Source organism: Saccopteryx leptura, chromosome 7, assembly GCF_036850995.1.
Source record: "Saccopteryx leptura isolate mSacLep1 chromosome 7, mSacLep1_pri_phased_curated, whole genome shotgun sequence".
NCBI lineage: Eukaryota > Metazoa > Chordata > Mammalia > Chiroptera > Emballonuridae > Saccopteryx > Saccopteryx leptura.
In genome coordinates, this window is record NC_089509.1 from 108489994 (window position 1) to 108504728 (window position 14735).

The 14735-nt window shown below is 37.1% G+C and overlaps 1 protein-coding gene across 3 annotated transcripts in view; it reads right to left on the bottom strand.

The window, feature by feature from the left end:
* Positions 1-14735, bottom strand: part of CUL3 (cullin 3) — a 110736-nt gene that overhangs the window by 34002 nt on the left and 61999 nt on the right. For all 3 annotated transcript variants that reach the window (XM_066344947.1, XM_066344945.1, XM_066344948.1), the window contains 3 exons: positions 4556-4716; positions 3511-3625; positions 1682-1910 (listed from right to left, as the gene is read on the bottom strand). In XM_066344947.1, the coding sequence (XP_066201044.1) occupies positions 1682-1910; positions 3511-3625; positions 4556-4716 (505 nt within the window). The remainder of the gene's footprint in view (positions 1-1681; positions 1911-3510; positions 3626-4555; positions 4717-14735) is intronic.

Here is a 14735-nt window from a genome sequence, read left to right on the forward strand (position 1 = left end):
TGGTACAAGTCAGACATAATTAAGCCTTTACCCCAGTCTCCAGGCAGGCTGCAGAAATACTGTAATTGAGGCACGCCCAACAACCTCTCCGACAAACATTTCATAGCCTCTAAACTTCAGCCCACTTAAACAGCCCTCCCCCCTCAAGATAGAAAGAATTCAATGGCAAAACAGTATGTTAGAAAATCTATCAATTCTCATTTTAAGTAGGGGGAAATGCTTTTCATGAAGTCCAAACCTGCCAGGGACCATTTAGCTCAGGGGTCATCAAACTATACTCTATAGACCAAATACAAATACAGTCTATTGTCTTTTTTTTTTTTTTTTTTAGCGCTTATGAAGAATGGTGTTCATATTTTTAAATGGTTAAAAAAAATCAAATGTTTTATAGAAGCATACTTTTGTGTTACTGTCTTATGCTTAATTTCTTAGTGTACAAAAGAGATGAGTAGTTTACTAACAGCCCACACACCTAAAATATTTATAATATGCCCCTTTACAAAAACTTTTGCAAACCCGACTCAGACCTTAGACATTCAGGAGTAGCTTATTTTAGAAAACATGATGAACATACTTAGAACAATTTTTGTTTTGTTGGTTTTATAAAAAATGGCTTACCAGAAGGGCTTTTTAAGAAGTAACATTTTTAGGTTTAATAAAAACAACAAAGTTATATGCAACTTTTCAGGAACTTATTGCATGTATAACAATATAATCATTTCAAAACACAAAGCAAGGATTCCATTAGAAGAACCATGGAACCAGCTCTCTTCTCACTATCTTTCTTTTCCATTCTTTTATGCCTTCCTCTCTTTAAAATTATTCACTTAAAATTTTCTTTTCTCTCCCTACCTAGGTCATTCCCCCAAATAAGCAATATGTACTACTTCTATAAGAAATGGCTAAAGACCTCCAAAACTTCATCTAAGAAGCAAGACAAGAGCATGTACCATGTTTATTTTTCAATATCATGCCAGTGATTTATTTATAAAGTCATAGTTTTAAAACAAAGCTTCAGAAATTAAGAATGAAGGCATGACTGTTTACTTAGTTCTTCTAGGGTATTTGTCACAAAATACTGTTTTTAGAAAAACAACAGTGAATAGCCAAAATGAGTAAATGCTAGTTATCTCAAAATGTTTTCTTTTATGCAATTCTCCCTCCTTTTTCAGTCTATAACGTGAGAGACCCAGTACCAATTTACTAATTTCTCTAAAACACAGCAACACAGAAGACACCTATTTTTGCGCTTCTGGAACACTTATTGCAACTAAGTACTTAAGATTAGAACTCCGATTTTAAAAGAATCACAAAAACTACAGAACAAGCTGTGGGAACAGAGTTCAAACTCGACTAGAACACTAAGTACAGGAACAGATGAGCTCAGCCCTCCGATACTAGATTTATCTTCTGGGTTAAGGAAAACACAAAGTGGGCCGTCTTAATATGAAAGAGAAAAAAAGTCACTCAACATACTAGAAACCTAAAATTCTCATTAATAAGTGTGAAGCTCTACCATGATATCCTATGAAAGTAACAAATGATAAATTAATGATAAATACCACAAATTCTTGAAAACCAACATTCATAATCTATTTCAATTATAGGAAAATGAAAAAAGTTACTGAGAAGTTGGTACAACTATAAGGACTTCATTTTTTTTTCAACTGCTAAGACTTACCTTCTGTCTTTCCGTTTTTCAGCATATGCACTAGCCCGGAGTTCTCCATTTCCACTATCGTTTTCATGTGCTTGGAGATGAGCTCGCGCTCCACCACCTTCACAATGGGCTCTTCCGTGGACTTGTCAAGGCAGTGCATCACCCGTTCTATTTCCTCATTAATTCTGGCTTCTACTTTCTTTATATAAACTGAAGCACTGTTCTCTGCTAGAAATTTCTGACTTTCCATCTACAAATAATAAGCATGATTCTTTAAAAACATAGAAGCAAAATGTTTCTGCTTTTAATTACATTTCTATAGTGTTTATCATAAACCAAACTAAGTATCATAAGCACTATTAACATTTTATACCATTTATTACACATGTTCATACAGTCTGAGTTACATCCTTTAAAGAATTACTTACGTAAGACTAAATTAATACATTACTCTTTTTCAAAGACTGCCAATGTATTCCAAAGAGCAGAAAAAGTAAACACATGCCAGAATAAAGCATCTGACTACATGTGAGTGGCGAATTCTTCTTTCATCTGTTTTAATGTAAAATGATGCCTAGAAAGATTAATCATATTTAGCAGTTTTGCTGATATACTGCCAGTTACTGAAGTTCTGCCACATCACTCCTAGCCTCAAAGGACTATATATACCTAAGTTGAAGAAATAGAGGTTTTAAATAACTATTAATCTTGTCTGCTAACACCAGCCTTACAGAAGTTGCAATAAGTCATCAATGTTAATCTAAATGATTTAAACCTATTTGAAGGCTGGATTAATGAATATATCTAAGAATTACTTAATAAAATATATGTTGATATGAACTATTTTAGTGACAATTTTTAATGACACTTCCTACTTTCTTAATAAAAAGTAGTTTTAATTCTTGAAAATAATCAAATTTTGCAGGACCAGGCGGTAGTGCAGTGGATAGAGCATTGGCCTGGGACGCTGAAGACCCAGGTTCAAAACCCTGAGGTCACCAGCTTGAGCATGGGATCATAGACATGACCCCATGGCTTGAAGCCTAAGGTCACTGGCTTGGCTGCAGACCCCTGGTCAAGGCACATATGAGAAAGCAATCAATGAACAACTAAGGTGCCGCAATGAAGAATTGATGTTTCATATCTCCTTCCCTTCCTGTCTGTCCCTGCTGTCCCCCCCACTTGCTTTAAAAAAAATAATCAAATTTCTAAAACAGACATTTATACACCAAACAAAAATCTCAGCACTACCATCCTGATAAACCCTAGTTTATCATTACCTTATAAATGCTGTCTTACATTCATCATGGTCCTCAGTTCTTGTCGTTATCATTTCATTACAAATCAGTACTAGTTTAGCTTCAGTTTCAGCAATTTAGTTGGATTTGGGGTATATATACCATTGCAAATTTGGATCAATTGTACCTACTGACCTACAGTTTCCCAATCAGCAGTCTTGAAGATATATACGCAGTACAGGATCATGCACATTCCCACATTTATTTTACCACTTACTTATATTACCCAAAGCCTGAATAGTGAGACTTCATTGGTGAGGCACTGCCTACTAACGTATGGTAAATAATTTGCAATTTATGGTTATTTCTAAGTTTATGTTTAAAAGGTATAATTTAAAAAACAGTGTGTATTAATCCAAACTCTTCAATTTGTTTTTTAATGACTTCCTTCCTTGGAAAGTGAAAATCGGGGGTGCATATGTGGAAGGGTATTTTTTTCATGCTCTTCCCCAAAGGGCCTCAAAAAAAGGTCAAAATGTTCAAATTAGTAACCATATTCAATAACTGTAGGGATGTCTTAAAAGGGCACTTATTTAAGTCTTCACAGATTACCTGAAAAAATTCTGCAGACATTTCCAAAAAAGGTGCCTCAAAATCTTCTTCATAGACTGACCGTCCTTCAAGACCTAAAATCATTAACATCTGGCAAGCATTTCTTATTGCGCCTCTGTCAAAAGAAGTTAAAAGCACTTGAAAATCAAATTATATCAAAGATTCATGTAAAAAACACAACAGAAGTAGCTCGAGTTTCAGAACATTTTAAAAATCAAAGTGACATTCTCCCAGAAGCAGCTTCTTTATAACATAAGATTTTAAAGTAATTTTAATTGAAAAGCATATCTCAACTACACAGGTATTATTTCAAATTGCTCTCATGTAGCAATAACTTAAAATTTTAAAGAAGTAAAATATTTGTGTCTTTAAACACAGAGAGAATAAAAAGGCTGCTTATCAGGAAGCAGGGAGGAGGGAAGAGTGGTTGTATTGCTTGACATACAAATGTGTGTGCAAAATGGGCAATCCTGACCCAGCACCAGAGCTGAACTGCGAGGAGCCTTACAGGCCTTCCCCTGACAGACGCTGCAGTAGAGAAGCAGAGAAAGCAGGCTTGCATGCGGCAAGCCACGTTAGCCGGTGTCCCAACTACAGCATTATCATCGTGTTAGAAAGGGGAAGGAGTATGACAGAATGGTACAGTCATTCTTAGTCATTTTATATGCTCAACATTTTTCTTTAAACAGGTTAAGAATGAAGGCTGGACAGAACTCCTTAGAGAAAAAGATGAAAGAAAGAAAAACCTGTTATCAGGCAGCTAAAAACAAAAAAAGGACCCCCCCCCCAAATGTCAGCATACAAAATACGTAACAAGTGAAATGGGAAGACTAATGGCCGATAAAGAGTAAACAAAAGCTTAAGATGGTCTCTTCTAAATATAGAAGTGTGCTTTTAAGTTAACATCTCTGTAATTCTGTTAAGTGTGATATAGGTTTTTGAGAATTTTCATAATGTGCTAGACAATCAAACTTATTTTAATAATATTTTGACAGTGACATCGGTTCTCAGGATATAACCCAAAGAATAAAAAGATGACTAGTACCGGTCTACAACTTCTCCTTTCCGCTCTCTTGCGATCATGTCCAATAACGTCTGTCGGAGATGATCCCTAATACACCCATAACGTACAACTTGATCTCGAAAAATAATTAATCCCAAATTGTAGACATTTTCCACATTATTCTGTTGTACATATACACGGTCCTGCAGTGAAAACAAAATCATGCAAACATGAGTACAACTCTTGCAGACATAATAATCACTGTGAGCTACAATAGAAAAGAACAGAAAGTTCCAAAGGCAGTCAATTTTTCAGATGAGAAACACTTCAAACTATCTTAAGCAACATGGAACTTTCTACTACCACTTAAGTTGTATAAAAGTAAGACTTTATATAAGGTCTACCAGAAAGTTCTGTCCGTTTTTGGAATAAAACAAAATACAAATTTTTCTTACCGTCAATAAACTTTATTAAATAATATAATTGCCATTATTATTAATGACTTCTTGCCAGCATGAGGGCAATTTGTATATCCCATTTTTGAAAAATGTTTTATATTTTGATGCAAAAAATTGAACCAGTGCTTGTTTGATATCTTCTTCATTTTTAAATTTTTTGCCCTTCAAAAAATTTTGTAAGGACAAAAACAAGTGATAGTCGGAGGGTGCCAAGTCCGGGGAATATGGTAGATGTGACAGACATGCTTCTGTAGCATTTCTTCCTTGTTGAAATTCGTAAAAATTACAGTGGTGTAAATGAACTTTATCAGTAGCCATGGGTACACTATCGCTTCACACATAAGACTAATGCGAATCAACTTTGTTTTAGTTAATTTGCTGCATCAGTATGTATACATTAAGTGATAAAAATAGAGAGGCACACATGCGCCAAATAAACATGTGCCAAATAAACATGTGTTTACGTGTCGAAACTTGTTGTGATAGAAATGGACAGAACTTTCCAGTAGGCCTTATAATTTACAGTTGGTACTGAAATAAACACTGGCTGTAGATGACTGCCCATTTACACGAAGAAGAAGGCAGGGGAGTAAAGCAGGCACACCCACGGACGGGCGAGTCAGCAGCAAGCAGAAAAGGGCAGACAGTATGGTAGGCAGGTCTTCCTCTCTCCTCAAAGCCATGCCCAAACATGGTTCTTACTTTATTAAACACTCTACTTGACGATCATATTCCACCAAGTAAAACAGAGCTGAATGAAATAGAGATCCACATGATTTAAGTTGATTGCTCACAGTAAATATTAAAAGGCTCTAAGGCTTCTAACAGAGTAGAATTAAATATTTCATAATTAAAACACCTCCAGTTACTATCATTTCAAACAGATTACCGGTGTTCTTATCAACGTGATTACAATGTTTCACTTTATAGAGCACAGATAATTCAGAATTATTGCCTATAAAAGACCAATTTGGGGCATCATTTGAAAATTCATATTTGTACCAAAATATACTGAAATAAAACTGTTTATAACTCACAAACAATTAGGAGCTTTCCTTACAATTTTATTTTTTTTATAGATTCTTAAAGGCATCTGTAATCCAAAAACAGTTAGGAATGACTTCAAACTAATGTCTTTGAACTGTTAAAAGGAACACTGTCATTACAAGCAGCATCAAACAAAGCTACAAGCTGAACAAGAAAAAAGAAGTTCTACCATATTAGCAACTCAACTAAAATGGTAACAACCTGCCAAACAATTTTTACTGAATTCTCCACCTGAAGCACTTTCTTCATATGACATCACTCCTCTAATTTGCCTTTATTTATCTCACATAATGGTGCATGCACACCTAATGGAAACAAGGATTAGCATCTTTGATGCTCACACTTTTCAAGTCCTGACACATTTAGTGAGTTCGACATAGTCACCAATGATTTCTCTGACAAGTTCTTGGGCTTCACTCTTCCATCCTCAAGGTCTTCAATTCCAAGATTCCCCTGAACACATCTCTCCTCCTTTCTGATGGCTTTCACTGTTTCCTGTGTACTGAAGCTTGACAAGTACTGTGTGCTTGACACTCATGACCTTCAAAAACCCAAGCTCTTCTATGGTCATCCAGACTTTAGCTCACTTTTCAGCATAAAACAAGCTACACTTAATAAAGAGTGGCACAAATCTAATAATTTAAAAAGTAGAAATGATCCTTTTTATCATGAGAATAATCACTCCAATTACAGCATAAATTATTTATAATTTTGACTTTTACACTTTGAATATAAACTTTCTGAGGTACAGAAAAGTACCACATACAGACCAAAACCAGTAACTGGTTAATTGAAGACACGTGGTAAAACAGAGAAACTATTAAATACACATACATACACATACCTTCATTGTTCACATCTTAATTAAAGATGGAGGTCACTGGTTCAAAAGGCTGGGCTTACCAAATCAAGGCACATGCAATAAGCAAGCAATGAACAGCTAAAGTGAAGCAACTATGAATTGATACTTCTCACTCTCCAACCCCTCTGTAAAATCAATAAATTAAATCTTTAAAAAGCATAAATACTGCCCTGGTCGAATAGCTCAGTTAGAGCATCATCCTGAAGCACGGAGGTCGCTAGTTTGATTGCCCAGTCAGGGCACATACAGGAACAGATCAATGTTCCTGTCTCTCCCTCCCTTCCTAACTCTTTCACTAAATTCAATAAATATATTTTTAAAAACCCATAAAAATCTCCTTTGAGCTATCAAGACTTTGTTTGAATGAGTCCTGTAATTAGAGTTCAACGTTGCCTTTCTTAAACACTCATATATAATAAATCATCTAACATTTCTCCTTTCTGTTTCCTTAACATGGAGTATGAACTAGAGAAATTTGTGAAGTCTGAATGTAAATTCTTCTAATTTTTACAATTTCCATCCGGTCTTATAAATTAGCCACACCTAATTTGAACCAAAGAACAAATCTATTGTTTTATACACCATTTTATTGGTTTACACATTTTAAATTATTTAATAATAACAAGACCTACAACTGGCATAAACAGGTTTAAAAACCAGTACAACGGCCTCTCAGTAAGCACCAAGCTCAACAGGTCAGAGCAAACAAGGAAGACACACGTGGTGAGTGACTGAACAGCGGTGAGAGGCCTGTGCATCTGAGAGTCAGGCGTCTTCAGAGCTGAGACAGCAAGGACTGGCTGTCCTCGCAGGGGACTAAGTTGCAACTGTACTACATGCTATGGGACACGCAGCAAAGCTTGCAGGGGACACATACATGGGCAAGTTTAACATATTACCAAGATACTTTCTTCTTAATTTAGGCTAAGAGAAATGTCAAAAATTAGGTCAGATGTTACTGTTTTTGAAGAAAGGGTACTACCTGTAAGAATTAAAAAACAAAAGGCAAATATAATGTAATCTTCAGAGTAAATTAAGAGTGACAGAGTAAAACTTTTTATGTCTTCCTTTTTGGTTTTATTGTAATATAATTTATATGGTATAAAAGTCACTCATTTTAAGAGGATAGTTCAATAAACTACAGTAAATTTCAACAGTCATGTAACCATGCCACAATCCAGTCCTGCATGATTTCCATCATCCTTCCCCTCCCAAAGTATCTCTCAGGCCCTTTATAGTCAATCCCCATTTCCAAGACTCATTTTCTCTTTCTATAAATTTCCTTTTCTAGACATTTCATATCATCGGAATCATATACAGTACGTGATCTTCCATGTCTGATTTTGCAGAGTAGAAAGCTGCCATGGTTCATTAATGCTGTAGAACGTATCAGTACTGTACTTCATTCCCGGTTAGTGCTGAGTAGTATTCCATTGTATAACATGCTACCTTAAGTTCACTTGTCAGCTGACGAGTATTTTAAGCTGTTTCCACTTTTTGTCTACTATGAGTAATGTTGCTACAAACATTTAGGTACAATATCTTTGTAGACATATGCTTTTATATTTTTTGGATAGATTTCTAGGACTGAAAGTATTTGAAGCATATGAAAAGTGCCTGTTTTTTTCCCCCCTAAAGTGAAAATATCAATCATTGTAAATTTTTTAATATGAAAATACTAAATGTAGAGTTAGGAATTCTTATAATCTCTGGCTCTCCCATTAAGTGAATGTGTGACAGCTAGAGTGCTGGAGCAGAGCATAATATATTTAAGCCCATGGGAAGTGACTGTGAATAAGGAAAATACAGATGATGTAGCATAAAAGCTAAACCTTTGTCCTTTAATGTGAGACTGTCAAGGTGTATATAATGATTTCAATTAAATGACATATAATCTTAACCCTGAAATTTGATTATAGATACCAGAGCGATAATGAATGAAAAAGGGAAAGCCCACAAACTTGAGTGTGGCTATTTAAATTAGTACTACTAAGTAGTCATTTATATTAAATGTCTAGTCTATATAATTAAATCATCATCAAGCAGAATAAAAGCTCTACATGAATTCACCCGTGTTTATGTGCATGCGTTGAGCAGATACAAAGGCACACATTCACAATAAATACAGTTGTGATATGCATATGGTATATTTGAAAATGTTTGCTAAATGAACATGCTACATCTGTTTATTGCTTAACAGCACTATCAGAAGGAATTCAGCCTGTGGATAAAAAACAGTCTTTTCCTAAGATTCTAACAGGAACATTTCTCTGTTAAAATACAATCTCAAAGTATAGATAAGATAAAGTCACCCCAAGAGAAAAATATTAAACAATAACCTAAAAATAATATTTAATCTCTGGCTTTTTAACCAAAATGGAGTTTGCATGAGTCCAACATCAGTCACTGATCTACTGAAGAAAACTCAGCAAAGACTGAATGATGGCTGCTGCTTCTATTTGACCTTTTAAGCCAAAATGCAGGCATTTTAAATATAAAATGTTCTGAAACAAGTTTGAAAGCCTAATGTCTGAGTCAACCATTAGATTTACTAAAGAGATGTGAGTTTCACAGCACAGAGATAAGCTACCTTTTAACTCTGTATACATTTATGGTTCTCTTTTAGGAGTTGCTAAACTGAAGTGGACAAGAGCCATAACAAACTAGATGGACCAGGGATGAGAAGGAGTCATCAATGATGATTGGACCATTTCACTGTTCTTGCTTTCACAGAGCTGGGGCAAGTTCCTGGCTCTGTACCTGACTTCTGCAGTTAGCTTGATAGAGCAACCCAGAAGCACTTCGTCTGTAACGCACCGTGCATCTCACAGTCTTACTCCACGTGTTTCCACTTCCAGCCTTGCCAGCAGAGCTTTCATAAGGCTAACTTCCTGGCCACAAACAACTAGAAAAGCTAGATAAAAAATAAAATGTATCCCCTGCTTAAAAGCATGGCCCAGGACAGGCAGGTCACCAGGAGCTGAGGCAGAGTCACAGTCTTCTTTCCTGCACCACAAAGACAGGAACCTCAGGCAGCGGGTGCCCGTGACAAATCCATTTGGCAAACACCTAGTCAAGACTTCGGACTCTTCCCATTCTTTTCAATGAGGACAGCAGCCTGAAAGGTGCTTGGCCCTACAAGGCCACGGATATTACTCCTACCACTATCTTGGAAAAGATTTGCCTCTTCCCCTTACCTAATGACTTCAAGATACCTAATGCGCTGAGACACCTAAATATTTAATGTATGACAGATCAACTCAGCATGCAAAAGTGTTCTCTGCGGTGTCAATATAATTCTATGAGGCTAAACCTGTGCAAAGTCAAGGATGACTTTGTAAGTGGGTTAAACAGCTCTGTCACTCAGGGAATGGCATTAAAACAAAACAAAATAATTAATGAAGTTCAAAAAGTAATTTAACTCACTCTTACTACTTAATTTACCTGCAAGAAATGGTTCAACAAATATTTTTAACCAACAGTCACTATGTTACAGAAAAGCAAAGTAGGATAAATGGGTATTAGGCACAGTAGTCAATGACATGCGGAAGGCAAGAAACAAATTATACGTATTTTCATAGTATCATTCATATCTAGTATCTCACTGAACAATGTCTTCCTGAAAAATTAAACAGGTATTTGAGAAGCAAATTTTAAAACTAACTTGTGGGTTACATTCAATTTTGAAACAGTATTACAAATGTAAATACAATAGTACTTTGTCCTAATAATAAAGTTTCAGGGAGCTCTTTATAAAATTTTTGCTTCAAAAACAAGAAGTTCAGTACTTTTAGTAACAACACGAATGAATCAAAGGCAGTTTCGGATTAGTATATGTGTTCACCTACTACTTTCCCATCTAGTACAATTTGTGGTCACTGGTAGCTCTTTATTTAGGCAAAGACTACTGTTAAAATTGTAGCAAAAACCTCTGAACCTCTGAATGTTGTTTTATCAAGAAAACTGCAAAGCTGGTTAATCAGACTCTTAAATATTCCTTCTTTCAGTTTCTTGTCCTCACAGCAAGAGGAGTTAAAACTGGGTTTTCACTTATTTTTTAAAAAGAGGAGGAAAAGAGAAATGTAAGCAGTATTAAAGTCCTTATAAATATATATTATCTATCCTGCTCATACACTAGAGATAAACCCTGAAAAGTTAAACTTACTTACAAAACCAAATAAGCAAATGATTCTCTGCAGCAAGTGGCTACTGTCTGTTAGAACAGTGGTCCTCAATCCCCAGGCCGCGGACCGGTACTGGTCTGTGGGTCATTTGGTACCGGTCGCAGAGAAAGAATAAATAACTTACATTATTTCTGTTTTATTTATATTTAAGTCCGAATGATGTTTTATTTTTAAAAAATGACCAGATTCCCTCTGTTACATCTGTTTAAGACAGGGGTCCCCAAACTTTTTACACAGGGGGCAAGTTCACTGTCCCTCAGACCGTTGGAGGGCTGGACTATAAAAAAAACTATGAACAAATCCCTATGCACACTGCAAATATCTTATTTTAAAATAAAAAAAACAAAACGGGAACAAATACAATATTTAAAATAAAGAACAAGTAAATTTAAATCAACAAAATGACCAATATTTCAATGGGAACTATGCTCCTCTCACTGACCACCAATGAAAGAGGTGCCCCTTCCAGAAGTGCGGCGGGGGCCAGATAAAGGCCTCAGGGGGCCGCATGCGGCCCGCGGGCCGTAGTTTGGGGACCCCTGGTCTAAGACTCACTCTTGACGCTTGTCTCGGTCACGTGACACATTTATCTGTCCCACCCTAAGGCCGGTCCATGAAAATATTTTCTGAAATTAAACCGGTCCGTGGCCCAAAAAAGGTTGGGGACCACTGTGTTAGAACCTGCTTTCCCAAGCTCATTCACTAGACAATCTTCCATCAACAAGTAAGAAACGTGTTTTCTAACAGGGTTCCCTTTCTAACCATGACTTAAGACAGCTTAACACAATGAAGATAGAAATAGAAAATTTAAAAACACCACACACAAAAATAAAACTCATACCACAGTTCTGCAGTAGAAACAATTCTAATTAGCTCCAAATGTAAAGCCCTGTCCCAGTATTTTACACAGAGCTAGTGGCTGACTCCATTGCTGACGGGCACCAGTACGACAGGAAATAGTCAACGGCACAGAAACAGTAACGTTTCTGTATTGAATTTTACTGGTGAAGCGAATGAACATGCAGAGAATATGGGGCCAAAAACCTGACTTGAAAACAGTTCAAAGTTGCCATCACTGTAAAATCGGTTCCAAACCTCTCTCTCAGGCCTGTGAAAGTCTTAAACACAATGTAGTTATAAGGTCTACTTAAAAATAATTTTCATTTATTTTAAGGGCTGTATCCTAGGATGTTTGACAAATCAAATCCCTTTTCTAAAGCTGCGCAAATTGTATATCATAAAAGCACTTTTTCCTACTCCAAAATTTAATAATCTGATAGTAGGGAAAAAAAAAATGCAAGAACACTAGGAAATAGTCCCTCTTAGAACCGTAAGACTAACCACTCTCAAGGTCTTAAAACAATGAGACTATAAGGTGTTTAGGAAAGAAGATTTGTATTAGAGAAGTGATATAATTCAGTGGTTAAGAGCACAGCTTTAAGAGTCAGACAGGCTGTTGCAACCCTATCTATGTATTTACGAGATGTGACAAACATCTGTGTCAGCTTCCCATCTGTGAAATAACATCTACCTCAAGATGCCAATCTGCATATTTTCACTTCTAAACTCGAAAAAACAGCTGTTATAAGACCAACTCCTTGGGCAAGAATAACTATAAAAGCTGGATGAAAATAAAAAGCCACCACTTCACAACCATCAAGATAGCTATTGTATCAAAAACCAAAACAAAAAAACACAGAAAATAAGTGTTGGGGAGGATATGGAGAAACGAGAGCTTCTGAGCAAAGCAGGGTCTTAAAGACATATTTGTATGCCTACGTTGCTAGTAGCATTATTCAAAATAACCAAACGGTAAAAACTATCCAAGCATCCACTGACAGATGAATGGATAAGCAAACTGTGGTACATACACACAATAAAACATTATGAAAAGAAAGGGAATTCTGGGCCCTGGCCAGTTTGCTCAGTGGAAGAGCATTGGCCTGGTGTGTGGAAGTCCCAGGTTCGATTCCCAGTCAGGGCATACAGAAGAAGCAACCATCTCCATCTGCATCCCCCGCCAGCCATGGCTAAAACAGAGCAAGCTGGCCCTGGGCACTGAAGATGGCTCTGTGGCCTCGCCTCAGGTGCTAAAATAGCTTGGTTGCTAAGCAACAGAAAAAGCCTGACCGGGCAATGGCCCAGTGGACAAAAGCATCATACTGGGACACAGAGGACCCAGGGTTGAAACCCCCACGTCGCCAGCTTGAGGGTGGGCTCACTGGCTTGAGCACAGGGTTGCTGGCTTGAACGTGGAATAATCGACATGATCCCACATCCACTGGCTGGAAGCCCAAGGTCGCTGGCTTGAGTAAGGGGTTTCTGGCTCAGCTGTAGCCACCCCCACCCAAGGCACATATAAGAAGGCAATCAATGAACAACTAGGGAGCCACAACAAAGAATTGATGCTTCTCACCTCTCTCCCTTCATGTTTGCATCCCTATCTGTTCCTGTTTCTGTCTCTCACTAAGGAAGAAGAAAAGAAAGAAAAATAAGAAAGATAAAGGAAAAAAGAGAAAGGGAATTTTGACACATGCTATAATATAACACAGATGAATTTTTGAGTCACAAAAGGACAAATACGCTGATTCCAGTTATACGGGGCCTAGAGTGGTCAAATTTATAGAGATATGAAGAACAACGGTTGTGACCGGGAGCTGAGGGGGCGTGGCCAGTTATTGTTTAATGGGTGGTTTAGTTTTGCAAGATCAAAGTGCTGGAGATGGACAGAGGTGACAGCTGCAGTATGAAGGTACTTAACATCACTGAACTGTACACTTAAAAATAATTAAGATAAATTTTGTTATGTATATTTACAAGAGTTATTTAGAAAGCCAACTCTTGAGAAGCATCAAAGCAACAAAGGCAACCTGGACTTGTAGGGTCAAGACTCTGAGAAAAGACAGGTGTACTGAGAGGAGCCCCACGTTCACCTTCACGTGTCCTCCTGAGTCACCTGTTATACGTGGAGAACTGGAAATGGGAAGCCAAGCAAAAAGTCACAGGTTGGCAGGCTATCAAGCAGAGGACTCGTGAGGGACCAAGGACTGAAAGAGAAATCCAAAACAGAGCCAGAAACCCTGCAAACAGTTTCCATCAAGATGTTCACTGACACATCACTCAAGCACGGACGAGACACCAGAACGCCAAGCAGCAGCACTGGGAGCACAAGAGCTGAGCAGAGACCGATGGCCAACTTGCAAGGATGAGGAAAGAGAAGCCGAATTCAAAGCACAGTGATGCAGAAAGCAAACTGGGGAACACCTCAGGGTTTTAGACCCCAGAAGGGCTATTCCCTGTGAGTAACTACATGTCCTGGAAATACAGGTAAACTAAAAACAGACCAACTTTAGCATAGCCTAAAAGCCAGCTTCACCTAATTCATAGTGATCTGCAAATACAATGCCTGCCTGCCAAAAGAAAATTCTATTTCCTCTGAAAGAAGATAGTATCATCCAGTGTCTCCACATATTTCATATACAGTGCTGGTAAAATTATTAGGTTTGTTTCCCCACCAAAACAAAACACCGCAGGAAGTCAAAAGTACACTAAGACTCATACTATCCAGGAAGAAGTTGGAAACAAAACTAATATAAATATAAGTTAGGATCTATGTTGTAATCACTAAGATGACGACTAAAATAATTTTTAAAAGGATATATAGGCCCTGG